The sequence below is a fragment of the Nelumbo lutea genome, chromosome 5, assembly GCF_056320005.1.
Source record: "Nelumbo lutea isolate HS-2025 chromosome 5, American lotus-T2T, whole genome shotgun sequence".
NCBI classification, from domain to species: domain Eukaryota; kingdom Viridiplantae; phylum Streptophyta; class Magnoliopsida; order Proteales; family Nelumbonaceae; genus Nelumbo; species Nelumbo lutea.
In genome coordinates this window covers 39,884,430-39,904,599 of record NC_142688.1, presented here as the reverse complement: position 1 = coordinate 39,904,599, position 20,170 = coordinate 39,884,430, and the positions used below count along the sequence as shown (strand labels likewise).

The window sequence follows — 20,170 nt, the reverse complement described above, 5'->3', positions numbered from 1 at the left end:
TTTCTTTTCAGTGAAGAATGTATTTCCTTTTGTTGATCCCTATGTTGTTTGTATTTGATTTTAAGCAATGAACCCATTTGTTTGTATTGGCCCAAATCTCTCTTATTTTGATCGAAACTAGTGAGCCTACATAAAACATTTGCAATATAGCAGAGCTCCTCCATAAAATATGAAAAAAGAAAAAAAGGGCCAGATTTGATTCGTGATTCGGCGTATTCATATGCTGGCCTGATCTAAGTCAGGCTTGGGCAAGATTTCAAGTCCATAGGCTCGGGCTCAGGTCTAAAACATTGGATCTGACCTTTTTTCATGCTAGGATCCGACTTTTTCAAAAAAGCGAGTTCAAACCCAACTTGATAATGTATTATATAATAAAAATATATTTTATTTAATATATATATATATATAATAATTTTTCTTTATTATTCTTCTCTTTTTTCAACTAATAGTGTGACCTTTCATTGTTCTTTAAGTTTTGAGGTCTTTTCATCTAAATAAAACAGTTTTTTATTGAATAAAAAAGAAAAAAAAAATCCCAATTTCCTAGTCGGACTTGGTCTTGGGCCTAGGATTTGGGCTTTATATAAGGGCTGGTCTTGAACTCAAGACCCTGATAATCGGGCCTGAGTATATTCTATTAACACAAAGACAAATTCGACCCAAAACCGGTCCGCCAGGCCTCTATTGTCGAGATCAATTATGGGTGTAATTTTAACAGGCCCAACCCGAGTCCGGACCGGCCCAAGCCCACAATTTTACATGGGCTGGGTCCGCTGGGATGGTTGGGATTTTCAACAATCGGCCGCTCTCTTAGAAAGACTGATTTTCATTTCCGCCGTTCAGAGCCAAACAAAGAAAAGGGGGAGAAAGGAAAAGAAGAGAAAAGACAGAAGGGGAGAGAGCTTCCTCCTCAATCTCTATGCCCTCGTCGCGCCCTTTCTCTCACCTCTGACCTCTCCCGAAATTTCTACTACCACTCCAACGAAGGACGACTTCTCTCAGAGCTCCAAATTTCTCTCTCTCTCTCTCCCGTTTTTACAATGTCAACTTCTCTCTCTTTCCCAGGTAAGCTCAAACCTAACCCAGCCACCTCTCCCTCCTCTATATATCTAGATCTCCCCTAGAAACTCGTTAAATTTCTTTTTTTAATCTTTTTATTTGAAAATCTGGAGCAGATTCTCGTAGCAAATGGAAGAAGAGGAAGAAAGATACTACTCTCGGAAGCAACAGCAAGAGGCAGAGACCCGAAGATGAAGACGACGACGAAGAAGAAGACGACGATGTCGACGCTGACGAAGACGAAGATCTTCACCCCATCAACACTGCCCGCCCCACCACCGGCGCCCCCGCTTCCGCGGCGCCCGATTCCGGCCACGACACTCGGGAAAGCGAGGTCCTTTCTGACGGAGGAGTCCGGATTTCGGACTTCCCGGCCGTGATCAAGCACACTGTGAACCGCCCACATTCGTCGGTGCTTGCAATCGTTGATGCCGAGCATGCCCTTCAATTTTCAGACAACCGAGCTCAGCAAAACTCTTACTTTTTCGAGAATATATCTCATGGACAGCTTCAGGCGTTATCGGCCGCTCTTTCTGACAGCCCGTCTCTAGCCCAGTCGGATCAGGACAGAGATGGCTCTTCATCGGCCTATGTCTGTACTCCCCCGCAAATAATGGAAGGTCGGGGCGTCGTCAAGCGGTTCGGGAACAATCGGGTACTCATTGTTCCGATGCATGCGGGTATGTGATTCGATTTCTAACCTGATTTTTCTCTGTTTGCGGCCTCAGTTTTGCTTAGTTGGGTCTTGAAATTCTCTTTTGCAGATTGGTTTTCGCCGAATTCCGTGCACAGGTTGGAGAGACAGGTGGTGCCGCATTTTTTCTCCGGAAAGTCTGTGGAGCACACACCGGAAAAGTACATGGAATGCCGGAACCGTATTGTTGCTAAATACATGGGGAATCCGGAGAAAAGGTTATCTTTGAATGATTGCCAAGGGCTGGGTGTTAGCATTGAAATGCATGACTTGAACCGGATTGTTCGGTTTCTGGATCACTGGGGAATCATTAATTACAGTGCGGCAACGACGAATCATGAGCCTAGGATTAGTGGGCAGTACCTGAGAGAGGAACCCAATGGGGAGCTGCATGTCCCGTCGCCTGCATTGAGGTCTATTGACAGTTTGATCCACTTTGACAAACCCAAGAGTCGGTTAAAGCCTTCAGATGTTTCTTCATCACCATCTTGTCCTGGTGATGAATTCTCTGATTTGGACCGCAGAATTCGGGAGCTCTTATCCGAGAACCACTGCTATTGCTGTTTTCGGCCCTTGCCTCGTGTGTACTATCAGTCACAGAAGGAGGTAACTTCGTCGCCCTCCTCCCGAACGTTTTCTTCTTTCTGGTTTCTCATCTTCCTCTTTTCGTTCGTGTTCATCGTTAACCTTTTGGATTTCATGGTTTTAGTCATATGAACGTAGATGCAATGATGGTGAGCGTGGTTATTTTGCAAAGCTGTCAGATATGATTGAAATATTTGAGCCCATGTGTCTAACTAAATTCTATAACTTGGCAAAAAGAAATCTCTCTCTCTCTCTAGATGGGGGTTGTAGAACAAATCTTAATCAACTCAGTTACTATTCTATATATCAACCAAAGGCTAACCTATGAAGAAACCTCACATAATGAACAACATAATATGATCAAGTAAGCTTCTTTCCGTGTTAGTTATTGGTAAATGAAGTCCCCGCAAGGGGAAGTGTAATTATTCTAGCTGAAAATTTAACATATCTCTCATCAATTTGTGTTGATCAACCCAATTCTGGAAGAAATGGCAATGGTACCAAACACAACCTAAGCTCATTAGATATCTTGTTTGACCTGGTGTATGATGCGTTGGACATTTTATTACACCATTTGTACACCCTCCATTTTTTATGGGGGATACTGGATAATGATGATAGCTGTTTTCTATGGCATCCAGGCTTGACATGTTTGAGAGACATGCTTAATTAAAGGATCATAGTCAGTGCAATATCCAAGAATTGCACCTAAAACCATTTTGATGTGAACACTGAAAAGATGGTTAGTGTAGCCCTGTCTCTCTAAGAAGTTTCTGGAGGCAATTTTTCTTTGGTAAATAAAATTTTAAATCATGCTTACTGCTTGAATCTTGATGTGAAATCTGAAATGAATTCTAATATAGTATGAAATCTTAAGTTGCTGTGATGTTTCTTTGGTTTCCACTTGTGTGAGTAATCAACACCTTGCCAAGCAGGTTGATGTGCTACTTTGTTTGGATTGCTTCCATGAAGGGAGATTTGTTATTGGTCACTCAAGCATGGATTTCATAAGGGTGGATTCCATGAGAGAATTATGTGATATCGATGGGGATAGTTGGACTGACCAGGAAACACTTCTACTGTTGGAGGCATTGGAAATCTACAATGATAACTGGAATGAAATTGCAGAACACGTTGGCACCAAGTCAAAAGCACAGTGTATCCTCCATTTTGTTCGTCTGCCCATGGAGGATGGTCTGTTGGAGAATATTGAAGTTCCGAGCAAATCTGTCTCAGCTAATGTGCCAAACATAGCTGATGGTGAAAGACAGTATGCAAATTCTAATGGTGATTCTCAGGATATTTTTGCACTTTTGGTTCCATTATTTTCATAGTTATAAGTAACTATATGTTTTCTGCAGAGTTAGGATCATGTATTTCCCTTTTGTTAATTATAAGCTTTTTTTTTTCCAGGGCATTCTATTGCAAACCTTGATTCAGAAAGCAGACTACCATTCGCTTCTGCCAGCAATCCTCTTATGTCCCTGGTAGGTTATTATTTCTGCAAGTTCCGTATTTCTATTGTTATTTTCTTTTCTCTGTCACTAATACTTGCAATATTAACTCCTTTTATTTGATTTACATTATATAATCTCTAGTTTATATTCTGTATATTTATGTTTGATAAACCAATAGTTGGATGCGTGGCTCAGTGCATCTTCAGAGGGATTTTGATAACTAGCTTCATATAGTCAAGCTCTTCCTTTCATCAAGCTCTTCCTTTGAATCTTTACTTACTATAGCTTATTCGGCAACACCATTGTCGCATCTTTGATTTCCTCTATGTTTGAGGCTTTATCATAAAAAAATTGTGTTTCTTTCACACCCCACAACACTACTGTCCATATGCATTGCCATATTTTTCTTCAAGTTTTACATGCTATCAAGTCAGTGTTGAAGAGTCCTATAACTTCTGTTGGAGCAACCCAACTGTATTCAGAGCACCCAAGAAGTAATTCCATAACTTAGTGGCAAAATGGCAATGTAAGAAGAGGTGGTTAGTTTTATCCCCATTCCTGAAGCATAGGACACAGACATGAGGGGAGAGAAACTTCACCTTAGGTGTGACAGGACCAAACCAAGGAGCTTTGACGGGAAAGGGATTAACACTAATAAAGTTGTGCAAGGTCTTAAAAAGGAGCCAAAAAAGTATTTTCCACTCATGCATCTAGCGAATCACCATTTTAGATTCTTCTTGAATCTGAGTTCTCTTCATCCCTGAGGCAAAGCCCACTTTCAAATCTTGCATTAGGGTTACACGTTCCACTTCAAGTGAGAAAAGTGAGTCCCCAATCCCTGTCACCTATTGTTCATGAGAATATTTTTTTCTTGGAAAAAGGTAAAGTAATTTTATTCAAGAAAGAGAAATTACAGCAACTCCCAGACCAAAATAAAGGTCTAGAAGCAAATCAAGTTACAGACTCCACCAAAACTGAGAATTAAACAAATGAGGCAAATTCAGGTGCTTAAAGTCCTGAGTAACAGACACCCAAGACATCAGCTTACCCACACCTCTCTGTACTAGCTCTTCTGGACTTTTATTGGTCCTGACTTCTGAGAATATCAAGAGAATCTAACACGTACTCTCCATTACTTTACCGGGGAGTCCAGAATGTTGTCTTCAAGAATGAACATCTCATTTCAGATGGATTCCAATATTAGCAAACTTCCTTGCAGAGACTCATTGTTTTTAAGAGATTTTAATCTGGGACAGTATTTCTTTCTTGTATATTTTATTTTCTTATTAAGATCCTATTATTTTAGTCATAGAATCACTTTGAATCTGTTAAAATCTCTTGAATTTCTTTATGAAAAACTGCATACCAAGTATAGGTGTCAATTAAGAAAGGAAGAGGAGAGAAGGATGCAAGAAATGTTGAAGAGGGTTATCTGTTTTATTTATAAAAGAAGGTAAGGTTGAGTCTGGCATTGCAAATAGATAACATGGACAGGACTACTAGGTGCTTACTCTAAGAAGATGGTTATAACTATTTCATGCCCCAAAATCTGCCTAAAAGAATGTAGCAATGCCATATCTTTTGGAAATCCAGTGTCATCTGGCATGGGTGGAGTGTTCAGATATGAGCGGGAAAATGCTACTCTTAGATGTATAATTCCTGTTTACTATTATTAATAAATTGATTTTTTTTTTTTGTTGCTGATAAAAAAATGCTACTCTAAAGTTATTTCAGAGTGGTCATTGGCCAGATAATGTCAAAGAGTTGATTGTCCATGGGCACTTCTAAACTGCATATGAGAAGCAAAGTTATTTGTGGCCAGGCCGAATGTCTCAGTCAGATGGACTATGACCTTGCTGAATCCCTTGCCAAGGAAGGAGCAGGAAGGAATGCCTTGGGAGTGGGCCAGTGAGGGATCCAGGTACAGGGGCTCAGCCAATAGGGATGCAAAGTGATCAGGTCGAAATTGGATAGGGGTATATCCAAATTTGATTCGACAAGAAATTCACTGTATTTGAATTGTTAGATATTCTAGTTGCCCTATTCAAAATTGATTCAATAAGGTTAATGGATATCCAGTTCGAATTTGATTCAATTCAAGTTAAAGAGCAAGAAAAAACAATTTCAGCTACCCCTGTTAATCCTTCAAAAATCTTTCAAGTCATCAAGTGAAGAAGGAAAAGCAGACTTACCTGCCTTAATGAGTTTTGCAAATAGCAGACAGCGGCAGTAGTTTAGGGCAGCCTCGCAACAACCTCAACTGGCAACTCAACAATAGACAGCAGTTGAAGATGCATTTCAGCTTTACATCCCTAGAAATTAAAACTCATGATCAGTCGAAGATGCATTCAGCATTTACAGCCCTAGAAAATGTTGAAGAAAGGGATGGAGAATGAACGCTGGTAACTCTGTCAATCTCTATGGCTTGAACTGCAAAACTATATGAGATGAACACTGGTTAGCGGTGGCAGAAGAGTGTTGGCAATGGTGAAAATTGCTGGAGGGTCTTAGGTTTGATTGGTAGAACTGAGTTTAGAGATAAGGGGAATAGTTTTTAGGAAGGAAAATCAGATTATGGGTGATTAGGAAAGGAAAATGTTTTTTTTTTTTTTTTTGAGCAAAGAAAGGAAAATGGGTTAAGAAAAAACTCAGGGTCTCAGCATTTGATTTTTCCCATGAAGATAATCAGTTGGAATGTTAGGGGGGTTGGGGAGTCAAAGAAAAAGAATGGTGGTTAAGGAAGTTTTTAGGAAAGAGAAGTCAAATGTTGTACTAATTCAAGAAACAAAGTTGGAAGAGGTGGATAGAAGATGGGTGAGAAGTTTGTTGTCAGCCAGAGGCTTAAGTTGGGCTTTTGTACAATTGTGGGGAGCCTTAGGAGGCATCCTAACAATTTGGAAGAATGAGAAGATAGGGTGCACTGAAGAATTGATTGACAACTTTACGGTCACAGTGAAGTTTAGGAGGAAAGAGGGTGGGTTATAATGGGATTTAACTAATGTCTATGGTCCAAATTCATATAGGTAAAGGGAAGAATTTTGGGAAGAACTAGCAGCCATAAGGGGTCTTTGGAGTGGTCCTTGGTGTTTGGGGGGCGATTTTAATGTCATTAGATTTGTAAGTGAAACAACTAATCTTAGCCATAGGATCACCTCTAGCATGAAGAAATTCAACCTACTTGTGGAGTCCTTTGAGCTAAGAGAGCTCCCCATGCTACAGGCTAGTTTCACTTGGTCCAACTTTCAAGAAAAACCCCTGTGTTGTAAACTAGACAGATTCCTATTCTCTGTAGATTAGGAGACTGCTTGGAGGGGAATGTTGGTAAGGGCACTTCCTAGACCAACTTCGAATCATTGTGCAATTAGGCTTTCACAAGAGAATTTAGGAGGAGGACCTTGTTTGTTTCAGTTTGAGAACATGTGGCTACTTCATCCTGAATTTCTAAAGTACAATAGTGGTGGGAAGAAGGTCAAGCGGAGTTCAGATGGAAAGGATATAGATTCTACAAAAAGTTACAAGTTCTGAAAGATAGGATCAAAGAGTGGAACAAAGAAGAGTTTGGAAGAATCGAAGAGAGAAAAGAATGGATTGCTAAAAGGATTCAAGAAATTGATATCAATGTTTTAAAATGTGGAGGCGTGACGCGAGGCATTCCACTACCTAGAGGTATGAGGCGTAGTTCAGAACGCAAGAGGCATAAGCCTCCCGAACACAAGGAGGCGTAAGCCTCCTTAAGAGAAGGGGATTAGGAGGAGGATGAAGAGGAAGGGGGAATCTCATTTTTTCTTTATTTTTAATAAAAATGTTTTATATTAAGAAGAATAAAGATGCATAACATTAGTTGAAAGGGGGGGTCTTGTCAAAGCGGAGGCATTTCACCTGCAAGTTTGTTTTCAACTCCACATCCCTCCATAACTCTCAAAATAGATTAGGATATCAATTCGAAATGAAAAGAAAAGTATTTAACTCCTTTAGAAACCTCAAACACCTTCCTATTACCCTAGAAGCCCTTACCTCCAAAGATTCCCTTGTCCATGGTAGCGGGAGTAGAGAGAGAAGAGGCTGCCGCTCCCTCTAGAGGCCTCCAAAAAGGTTGGGACTTGAACCGCCCCCTTCAGAAAACCTCAAGGAACCCTAGAAAACTAGAGTGCCACTTCCTAGGTCAAAAATTGAAGAGTTCTACTAAATTAGGACTCTCCCTCTTTTCCAATTCTTCTTGATTTTGGTGTTAATCCTTAGACCAGCTACTAGGAATTGCTAATCCACCAAAAAATCCAAAAACTAGGCTTACTTGAATTCTTCGATCAGCCCTTTACCTCACCATGCAGTCGGCCGATCTAGGGCTGCATGATAGAGCAGCACAAAAAATCTCTAAACTTGCTTTGGTACCAAGTAGAAAAGTTTGGACAACCTGTTTTTTATATAAAAACTATAAAAGAAGGAGAAAGGAAGGAGAAGAGAAGGTTTCAATAGAGAAAGAAAGAGAAGAGAGATAGAAGAGAATGGGAAAAGCCAGAAAATTAGGTTTGGCGGCCCCTTTCATTAGATTATATACTCATAAATAATAGAGGGTACAAAGATGAGTATGCCCTTTGTAAGTCAACTACTTGTAAGAACTAAAAAGACACTCTTAACTTAAAACCTAAACTAATGGGCCTAAGGCCCAATAATTCCCTAATTATGCTATGTAAATAAAATAAGTAATATCAGCCCACAATTCAACACTAACAAATTTATATGGCCCCAATGATCACAGGTAGAGGAAGAAAATGTGGGAAGAATTGAGTGATATAAGGGGCTTGTGGGAAGGATCTTGGTGTGTGGGAGGGGATTTCAATGTAGTTAGATTCACAAAGGAAACCACCAACCCTAGACAAATAGTGTTTACAAGTGTGAGAAAATTCAACCTCTTTGTAGATGCCTTTGAGTTTAAAGAAACCCCACTGGTGAACAATAGGTTCACTTCGTCCAACCTCCACTCAAACCCAATTTGCTCTAAGCCAGACAGGTTCTTGTTCTTGTTCTCAACAGACTGGGAAGAGCATTGGGGAAATGTTAACTCTAGGGCTTTGCCTAGACTTACCTCCTCATACCATTGGCCCATAGTTTTGTGTAAGGAAGATATGAGAGGTGAGGGTCTTGCCCCATTTAGATTTGAGAATATGTGGTTACTTCATCTGGGATTCACCAAGAAAATCAAAGAATGGTGGGAGCAATGCAACCCCATAGTAAATAGGGAAGGCATGAGATTCCACAAGAAGCTCCAATTCTTGTAATCTCAGATAAAGGAATGGAACCTACTGGAGTTTGGAAGATTGGAGAGAAAGCAATTTCTGTCTAAGCAGATTAAGGAAATAGACTTGAAAGAAGAAAGGGGGGCTTTTGGAGAGGAAGACAAGGAGGCTCGATAGAGGTTAAGGAAGAAATTGGAGGAGATTCTGCACAAAGAGGAAATAAGTTGGAGACAAATCTAGGTGCAAGTGGTTAGAGGAAGATAGAAACACTATAGAGATAGTAGGAAAAAGAACTTAATTTCAAAGCTAGAAGTGGAAGGAGCCGTTATTTCCCACCCTACATAGATAGTAGGGCCTTCGTAAATCATTTCAAATCTATCTTTAGAAGGCCATTGAATGAGAGGGTTTGTTTAGAGGGACTGGAGTGGCCGAATATAAGAGATGAGAACAAGGAGTGGATAAAAAGGAGGTTTTAATTGAAGGAAATAAAGGAGTTTGTGTTTTCAATGGATAGAACAAAAGCTTTGGGTCTAGATGGGTTCACGATGGCCTTCTATCAAGACTGTTGGGAAATTTTGTAAAGGGATTTAATGTTAGTTTTTGATGAATTCCATAGAAGGGGAGTAATTAATCCGGGTTTGAACTCTAGTTTTATTGCTTTAGTCCCAAAGAAGAGAGAGGCTTCACAACCGAAGGATTATAGACCGATAAGCTTGGTGAACAACTTATATAAAATAATTACAAAAGTGTTGTATCTCGGGATTAAGAGAGTTCTTCCTACTATTATTGCACCCAACCAAGGAGCTTTTGTGAAGAGCAGACATATTTTTTAATCAAATCTTGATTGCTAATGAGAGTTTGGAGAGCTTAAAAAAGACCAAGAAGAGGGAGTGGTGTGTATACTAGACCTAGAAAAGGCTTATGATTTAGTGGATTTGTCCTTTCTATTGGAGGCCTTGGCTAACTTCGGGTTTGGGGAAAGGTGGGATAATTGGAACTTGGGATGTGTTAGGAGTTGTCACTACTCAATCTTGCTTAATGGAACTGTGGTGGATTTTTTGGGCTTTCTATTGCTCTTTGGAAGGTATCCAAAGAGCAAGGGAGTTGAACATCAGATGTTTGGTCCTTGAAGGTGACTCGGAGGTGGTGATTAGGTGGTTAAAGGAAGAAGACAGCGGTTTGTGGAGTTATAACAATGAGAATAAAAAATTCAAATGGCTGAGTAGGGATATTGTGGTACATTACAATTGGGTGAAGAAGACTGCTAATTCTTTTGCTGATGGGTTAACAAAGCAAGGGGTACATAGGGAATCGATTTTTTGGGCTAACTTTTGACTTTTTTCATTGTTTTCCATTGTATTCTATTGGTGGGGAGACTTTTTACCTCCCCTTTTGTACCTTAAGTTTCACATAGTTTCATATCATTGATAAAGTTTCTTGTTATTGATAAAAAAAAAAAAAACTGTAGTGGGTTTTTTTCCTGCACTAAGAGGAATTAGACAAAGAGACCCACTCTCCCCTTTCTTGTTCACTTTGATTACAGATGCGTTATGGAGATAGATACATAGTGCTGATTCGAGAAATTTGTTAAGAGGATGGAGAGTTGGAAGGGAGGAGATTCCACTTACACACTTGCAGTTTGCAGATGATACCATACTGTTCTTGAAGGTGGGGACATTAATTGGATTAGGATCATGAAATTGACAATACAACTCTGAGCAAATGTCCAATCTGAAAGTGAACTTTGATAAGAGTTGTATAGTGGGGGTGAACATGGAGGAAAGGGAATTAAGTGAATATGTAGGCTCGTTAGGTTGTGCAATTTCAGAGTGGCCTATGAACTACTTAGGTCTCCCCTTAGGAGATAATCCCAAGAAAGTTTTTGGAACCCGGTGGTGGAAAGATTTGAGAAAAGACTTGTTTCTTGGAGGAGAAATTATCTTTCCTTGGGGGGGATAGTCACTTTGATTAGATCTATCCTATCTAACCTACCTGTGTATTTCTTGTCAGTGTTTAAGATTCCCACAAAAGTCTCTAACAAACTGGAAAAGCTAATGAGAGATTTTTTGTGGGAGCAAGAAGAGAAGAAGAGGGACCATAGGGTGGGGTGGGAGGTGGTAACTAGATGTAAGAAGCTAGATGGTCTAGGGATTGGGAATATTAGGAAAAGAAATATGGCTTTGTTGAGAAAGTGGCTATGGAAGTTTTCATTGGAAAGGGAAAAACTGTGGCTGGCGTTCATGGGCTGGAGGACAATGGCTAGGATCCTGGAAATCTAGCAAGGACTATAGGTGCTTCTCCTTGGAAAACCATCCATGATCTTCTTCCAGTCTTCTCCTTGTGGATTAGGTATGTGTTGAATTCTGGCAATATTATAATGTTTTGGGAGCAAACTTGGGTTGGGGGTTTCCCTTTGATGGACCAGTTTCCTTCTTTGTATGCCCTATCTAACTTGAAGAATGAACCCATCTCATCTTTTATTATGCCTTCAGACTCCTCTTCCGGGTTTGGGTGGAACCTGGGCCTGAGAAGGATTGTTAGGGAAACAGACCTTGGGAGTACTTTAAACTTGTTAACCATTCTTCAGAATGTTTTCTTGGATCCCTCTAAGGAAGATATCAGAATTTGGACCCCATCATCCTCTGGTACTTTCTCTTGTGCTTCCTTCTTTGGAACCTTATCTCAGCCTTCTGCCTCTAGTGGTCCGTCTTTCCCTGTTAAAGAGGTTTGGAGTAGGCCCATTCCTCCTCAGGTTGGTAGTTTTTGTAGGGAAACATTCCTGGAAAGAATTAACACAGGTGACCTACTTCAAGGAAAGATACCCAATTCTTGTCTATCCCCACATAGGTGTATTATTTGCAATGTTGAAGGGGAAACTGGTTACACCTTTTGATATCTTGCCTATTTGCTAGAATTATTTGGGATTGGGTTTTCTCCCTTTTTGTGTGCAGCTGGACCCCTCCCTTGAATGTGCAAAGCCTCTTCTCTCCTTATTTTAGTTGGCCTTTAAAAAGAGGGAGAATCATGTAGAGATGTATTAGGGCTGCAGTCTGCTGGTCTATCTGGGAAGAAAGAAACTCACATACCTGCTCAGAAAAGGAAAGAACCATTGAGAATGTAATGGAGCTGATAGGATGGCTCACTGGATGAAATCTCTGGACCTATTCACGGTTTTTTCCTTGGATGACTTGATGAGGAATTGGTTGAGATAGCTAATTCTGCCCAAGTTAATACGGTTTCTTCTCCCTCTTGGACCTCTCCCCCACCTCGATTCATGAAGCTGAATTTTGATGGAAGTAGTTTAAGGAACCCAGGGCTCTCTGGTATAGGGGGAGTGTTCAGGAATGAAGGCCTTATTATAGCCATGTTCTCAGGTCCTATTGAAGAAGGAGACTCTCTTAGGGCTGAGATCCTTGTGGCTCTGGAAGGTGCCCAAAGAGTAAGGGAGCTGAACCTAAGAAAAGTGGTTTTTGAAGGCGACTCAGGTGGTGGTGAGATGGCTAAAGGAAGATAACTCTGGTATCTGGAACTACAGCAATGAAAAGAAAAAATTTAGGTGGCTGACTAGGGACATTGAGGTGAAATGCATTTGGGTAAAGAGAACTGCTAACTCGCTGATGGGTTAGCCAAGCAAGGGGTGAATAGGGGATCTCTCTTTTGGGCTCAATTTTTATCATTTATTTTTTTGTTTTGCTAAAATGGGGGATTTAAGAAAGTTTACCTCCCCCTCTCTTGTAATTATAGTTTCTTATTCTTAATAAATTCTGCCGTTACTGATCAAAAAAGAAAGAAAGAAAAGAGGAAGGGTAATGTGGAGAGCAACGAGGGCAGCAGTTGTCTGGGCGGTGTGGCAAGAGAAATAACATAATCTTTCAAGGGAAAGAAAAATCAGCACATGAAGTCATAGAAGAGATCCCCATAAAGGTTATACATTGGTTGAAATCGCTGGACCTGTTCAAGGACTTCTCTGTAGATGACTTAATTAGAGGGTTGTGCACAGTAGCAGCTTCCTCCTACACCTTAGCTATTCAAGAGGACTGGTTGCCCCCGTTATCTGTGGCTGTTAAGCTAAATTTTGATGGCAACTCTGTAGGTAATCCAGGCCCCTCTGGAATTGGGGATGTCTTTAGAGATGGGGAAGTCCAAGTCCTTGCCCAATAGGATTGGGGGACTCTCTTAGAGCAGAAGTTCTGGCACTCCTACAGGAGCTCAAACCGACTAAACAGCTGGGTTTTCAGCAGTTAGATGTGGAGGGAGATTTGAAATTGGTAATAGGTTGGATGCAAACAAACAGCTTAGGTGCTTGGTCCCTCTAAGGGAGATTATGCAACTAACAAGGGAGCTTGAAGTCTGGTTTAAATGGATTAGAAGATCAGCCAATGCAATGGCCGATACTTTAGCAATGCAAGGAGTTAGTAGGCAGAACCTTTTTTGGGCCTGTTTGTAATTTTGATGAGGGGTCACCTTGTTTTTGAAGGTGATAGTTTGTACTAAGTTTTCTTAAAGAATTAATGAAAGTTACCGTTTCCCACCAAAAAAAAAGTCAGCAGCCTGACAACTGGTTAAGTTTAGGGTTTGGTAAAATGCTAATGGTTAGAGAAGTTTTCTTCAAGTTTAGTATTATTGAGAGTTTTAGGTTTATATGGAGGGAATTTTTTAGGTTTAACTTTAAATTGAAATTAATTTTACACTAAAGTGAGTTTTTATCTTTTTAGCATTGTATAAACGTCTTTTAAATAAAATATAAAAGTATTATAAAAATATGTTATATATGATTAGCCGATCGAATTGGATTTTTCTTTTTAAATCGAATCAGGGGATGATTCAAATTCAATCCCATAAGCAAACAGATTGTATTTCCTGATCTGATTCAATTTGATAATGCACTAAGGGATATCCAAATACAGCACAATCAGATCAGATTCAAATTCTAATCAGATCAGGACCCAGTTCATTTGCACCCCTATTAACCAAGGTTGATGTACATAGAAATTATCTGTTTTGCTTTCTTTGAGGGTCAGCTATAATTGAGTTTTTGGCATCTTTCTTAAACCATCTCAAAGATGGGGTCCTGACTTGTATGTATGATCATTGGCTAGACAAGAAATAAAGCTTTAGATTGTTTTTATTTGCAATGTTCAGAGAACTGGAACAGGCATAGAAAGGGAGAGGTTCACAGGTCAGAGGTTCAACCACAGTCAAACCGGAAGTTGAACTGTGATGGCATAACATATATACATAAATACTATGAGACACTTAAATACTATATATAATATATTTTATAGATATTATTACACTTGAATGTGGTGGATAGATAACTGGTTTCTAAAGTTTTAAAACAAAAGACCAGGGTTCAAGCCTCTCAACTCACGTTTTCTTTAAAATATGTGTATTAAAGCAATATATACATTAAAGAGGCATAAATGAGCACAAATAAGAGATGAATTAATGGTAACAAGATAATATATGTAATTAAAAGGTCTTGGGTTCAAGTCTTTCCATTACCATTATGTATTTCTATCCATGTGGTGACCCGGGTGGTTTTATAAAACTGGGACTGGTTTACTGGTTTCCTGGTTCAACCAGCTGGTCAGCCAGTTTTTCATGAATTATGGTTTTATGGGTATGACCGTACCAGCAAGGGGCCCAGGTCACGGTTCAACTGATCTGATCAGTTGATCCAGTCTGGTTTCCTAAACAATGGTTATTTGCATGAATGACCTTGTGACTTTTAGTCAGAGTAACCTACTAATGTCTTGCAGAAGTCGAGTTTGGTTGGTACGGCTCTTTGAATATGCTGAACACATTTTTCTTGTTTCTTTCTATTCTTTTCTATTTATCATTTTTGTTCCTACTTCGGTTGTTAGAGAAAATGGCCATTTAGGTCCCCCCCCCCCCTTTGGATGCTGCAGTGTTTAATGTTGTTGATTCCTTCTATGGGTTTTCTTCAGAATATTGTATCAGCAATTTAATATAACATTTTTTACCAGTTGATTCCTTCCATGGATTTTTCTTCAGAATATTGTATCAGTAATTTAATTTGAATGATCTCCTGTTAACCTAACCATTGGGAAAAAATTCTAGGTTGCATTTCTAGCATCTGCAGTTGGGCCACGTGTTGCTGCAGCCTGTGCTCATGCATCATTAGCAGTATTGTCAAAAGATGACCACCAAGTGGCTGATTCTAGTAGTGCCCCACAAATGGAAGGCGAAACTGTGGGAGTACAAGGATCTAATCAGAATCATGCAGTTTCTTCTCCTCTGCCCATTGAAAGTGTGAATATTGCTGCAAAATTTGGTTTAGCTGCTGCAGCAACAAAGGCAAAACTATTTGCAGATCACGAGGAACGTGAAATTCAGAGAATGGCTGCAAGTATTATAAATCATCAGGTATTACCATTGTTCTTACATTTTGAATTTATTTTTCCTTTTGATTTCTCTGGTTATGCTTGATGTTTTTATTTTGCCATCATTGGTTTTACTGAAAGAGCTGTTACATGAATACAGTGGCTTCTCTTACCAAAGAATGCTTTATTGTATTTTCTTTAGTGGCCGGTTCTGACACTTTTCCTTCAGGAGTAGGATTGCCAGTTTAAATGATAAATATGTGCTACATATAAAGGGAACAGTTAATGGTTTTAGCTTCTGTTGAAGCTGAGGTTATTATTATTATTTAAGATTGTCAACAAGATCTATCTTTGTTGAAACTGAAAATGATGCAATCATCTAGGACACTGCAAAGGGGCTAGATACAAAGGCTTTTTCAGAGGGAAACTAGGAAAAGCAAAACCAATATACACACAAATCTCTCCTAACATTTTTGTATATAGGTCTATGAAATGAAATTTGGGGTTGGGGATACTGTTTGTGGGTGGATTTTCAAGCCAGGCGATTATTAACAGGCATAGCTCATAAATGCAGGTTTATGAATTGTTTTGGCAAGGCCAAGACCCAGGAGTCATGAAATCAATTCAGACAATCATATTACAATTTTAGAATTTTAGATAATAAGATTGTATCACTTATGTTTTTATCCGAAATTGTATCTCTTGTTTCATTCCTCTCCCCAAACCCAAATTCACCATGCACCATATCATAACCTGCATGTCTTTTCCCCGCTGCATTATATCATAACCTTACCATCTGCTCAGTGTCTTAGTTAATTAATCTTAATTTTTTATCAATAATGGCAAATTTTATTAAAACAGTGAAGCTTTAATTGCAAAAGAGGGGGAGGTAAACTGTCTTAACTCCCCCAACAGCATAAAAAAGAAGCAAAACTAGAAATGATCCCCAAAAAAGGAACCCCTATTCACCCCTTGCTTGGCTAGCCCATTGGCAAGTGACTTAGCAGTTCTCTTTACCCAACTGTATTTAACCTCAACGTCCCTAGTCAGCCACCTAAGTTTTTTCTTTTCAATGCTGTAGTTCCTTATATCCGAGCTGTCTTCCCTAAGCCATCTCACCACCACCTCAAAGTCACCCTCAATAACCAGTCTTCTGATGTTCAGCTCCTTAGCTCTTTGGGCACCTTCCAGGGCTGCAAGGATCTCAGCCCTAAGAGAGTCTCCTTTCCCAATAGGGCCTGAGAACATGGCTAGAGTAAGCCCCTCCTCATTCCTGAAAACTCACCCAATACTAGACAGCCCTGGGTTCCTAAAGCTGCTGCCATCAAAGTTTAGTTTTATAAATCCAGTGGGAGAAGGGGTCCAAGAGGGATTAGAAACCCTTTTGACCTAGGCAGAGTTAGCTATCTCCTTCCAATTCCTCAGCAAGTCATCTAAGGAGAAATCTGAAAATAAGTCCAAGGATTTCAGCCAGTGTACCACTCTTTAAGTGTATCAATTCCAATATGTTTTCAATGGTTCTCTCCTTTTCTAAGAAAATTCATAAATTTCTTACTTCTTACTTCCCATAAAGACCAACAAACTGCTGCCCTAATACATCTCCACATAATCCTCCATCTTTTCAAAGCAAGCTAAAGTAAGGAGAGAATACACCATTAAGAAGAATTGGGTCTCTCTCTTTGAAGCAGGTCACCTGTATTAATTCTTTTCAGGAATGTCTCCCAACAAAAACTGCCAACCGAGGAGGAATGGGCTTGCTCCAAACCTCTTTAGCAGGGAAAGACTGACCACTAAAGGCAAGAGGCTGAGATAAGGTTTCAAAGAAAGAGGCACAAGAGAAAGTACCAGAGGAGGATGGGGTCCAAATTCTGGCATCTTCCTTAGTGGGATCCAAGAAAACGTTTTCAAGAATGGTTAACAAGTTCAAAGTACAACCGAGTTTTGTGTCTCTAACAGCCCTCCTCAAACCCAAGTTCCACCCAAACCTAGAAGAGGAGTCTGAAGGCACAATGAAAGAAGTGATAGATTCATTCTTCGGATCAGACAGGGCATACAAAGATGGAAACTGGTCCATCAAAAGGGAATCACCAACCCAAGTTTGCTCTCAAAACTTTATAAGGCTACCAGAATTCAAATCATACCTGATCCAATAAGAGAAAACTGGAAGATCATTGATGGCTCTCCAAGGTGAACTGTAGTCCTTGCCAGAATTCCAGGATCCCATCCATTGTCCTCCAACCCATGAATGCTAGCCACTATCTTTGTCCACAAGTTTTCCTTTTCCACCAGAAACCTCCACAGCCACTTCCCATTATAGCCATGTTCTTTTTTCCTGATGTTCCCAATCCCAAGATCACCTAGCTTCTTGCAATTAATCTTAATTAAATTTCAGTGCATAAAAGCATTTTCTCCCTTGAATGTTCCCTAACTTCAGATGGGGAATCCTGTAGGATGCATTAATGCAGTTGAGACAATTACACTACAGTTTTTTTTTTTATTATTAGTAAGAAATGCTCTTCTTTCTATTAGCAATATGAACATCTGACATATGAAGCAACTTCTACAAGTCACGAAGGTCCATTTTCGGTAGTTTGATGTTTAACATGAAAACCACCTTCTGAAATAACATTCCAGATTCTTTATATGACTCAGATGTTATTTGGATAGATATAGTTCTCAAGGGTCCATTACTTGGTGCAATCTGCAATGGTAAAATCTCAGGCTGGCAAGCTTGAGAACACAGGTTCAAGTCTGAGAGCGGCCAGCCTGCCACTTTATGCAAACAAATGCCAAAGGTTAGGACCGTTTCCAGTGTACCCCCTCCCCAGTCCCCAGATAGCTAGGTCCAACATTGGGTAATGGCCTTTTCTTATGTAGTTTTCAAGATATGCAAGGGAGAAGGAAGAAAAGATATTGAAAAATCCAGTGATGCTGAGGAACCTCAGATAGCCCCAAAGCAGAAAGTTTCTTAGCTATCTAAGCTATTGCATTTGTTTCCACATTCAGGTTGTTTTCATGTGAAGGCACTGACATAGAGAATAATGGCTTTTTTATATTGTATAAATGTATAGTATAATGTGTTATTAGATGCAAGACTTTTGATTCTGCAAGTAAGGTTCAATATTGAAGCAGGTTTTGCTTAACTTTTTTTTATTGGTTGATTTTGCATAATGGTTATTCATAACATTCACCTTCTGGTTTCTTTTGGAAAACATCTGAGTTTTGACTGATGGTCTTAAACACATGTTAGATTGTTAGAAAAGAGAGCCTCAACATATGTTAGCGTGACCAAGCTCTCTCTCTCTCTCTCTCTCTCTCAAAAGTTCTTTTTGGTGGGGATGTAAAAAAGACCCTTCCTTTTGAGCTAAGCTAATGGATGTTTGCATACTGATCCAAAAAATAAATAAATATGGCAGTGAATGGAGAAAATAATTTGAAGGACGATGTCAAATAGACAAGTTATAGTAGGGAAAAGCTTAATGGACAGCAATGCCAAGGGAAATGTGCCATATGTTACGTTGGTAGAGATCTGTCCTGATAGTAAACTGAAAAACTTGCTTGGCCAATGCATTTCTGAGTAGGAATCTTAGGATTCTTTACTCAAGATTCCAGACTGTTAAGATTGTCTAGTACTGTTAATGATATTGTTTGAACTGCGAGTTAGTTAGAGCCGTGTTCTTATGGTTCATCAGTGAAACAAACATTTGTTATAGGCTGAAGACGTTGAAGGCGTGCACTTCTGTTATCATTCTTTCCATTTAATTGGTTTTTGCTTTTCTACATAGTTTGTCATTTATAAATTGACGGGCTTCTTATTTATCAAAAAAAAAAATCACTGCTTAGTTTAAATCATTATTAAAGGTTATTGCAATTTTAGTTGAGCAAATGGTAAACATGCATATTTATTTGGGGCAGAAAGGGTTTTCAACTTAAGGTTTTTTTATTTTTGTTAAGGTCATGTCTGGGACCCGCACTGGTGATGCATTTACAGAAACTGAGTGGCTAAAATGTATTTTCTAAAGTAAAACTATTTCTGATGGTTTCATGGTCTCTAATTTGTTTTATTTTTTTCGGCACAGTTGAAGAGACTAGAGCTGAAGCTAAAACAGTTTGCGGAGGTGGAAACATTGCTGATGAAAGAATGTGAACAGGTGGAGAGGACAAGACAGAGGCTTGCAGCTGATCGGACCCGGGTTATATCGACCAGGTTTGCACCTCCAGGAGCAACTGCTACCCTACCACCTGTTGCTGCTGCTGCTGCTGCAGCTATAGCAAATAATAGTGCTGGACCTGCTGCTAGCAGCAGGCAACAAGTAATTTCAGCCTCACCTGCACAGGCAAATATCCCTGGATATGGCAGCAACCAACCAAACCACCCAAACATGTTCATGCCACGGCCACCGATGTTTGCTTTTGGACCAAGGTTACCCCTATCTGCTATCCACCCACCTACGACAGCCGCCGCCGCTGCCTCCACTGTTATGTACACTTCGACCCAAGGAAGTGTGCCCCCTGGCCTCACTCATCCAATGTTAAGACCTGTATCTGGGACAAACACCCATGTAGGTTGACTACCGGAAAAAATGGTTTTCATGCAGAGCTGTATCATTTAATTAGATTACACCCTCTCTCACGCACACAATCATTTGTGATTGCGCAAAACAAAAAAAAAAAAAAAAAAAATTGTCATGGTTGAAGCGTGTGCCCTATTATCCATCAGCTTGACAGATTGCTTCAATGCAGACCCCACTAGAAAACCAGCCACCAGCCCAACCAGCATAGCTTATGTTTTCC

At 39.8% G+C, this 20,170-nt stretch overlaps 1 protein-coding gene across 1 annotated transcript; it reads left to right on the top strand.

Annotated features, from left to right (window-relative positions):
• Positions 1 to 825: 825 nt before the first annotated feature.
• On the top strand, positions 826 to 20,073 carry LOC148851876 (SWI/SNF complex subunit SWI3C-like). The gene is made up of 7 exons (XM_088947650.1): positions 826 to 1,065; positions 1,176 to 1,739; positions 1,824 to 2,359; positions 3,274 to 3,625; positions 3,752 to 3,825; positions 15,114 to 15,419; positions 19,456 to 20,073. Exons 1-7 carry the CDS (start codon positions 1,041 to 1,043, stop codon positions 19,945 to 19,947), a joined length of 2,349 nt encoding a protein of 782 aa, XP_088803776.1. The 5' UTR covers positions 826 to 1,040; the 3' UTR covers positions 19,948 to 20,073.
• Positions 20,074 to 20,170: the final 97 nt, after the last annotated feature.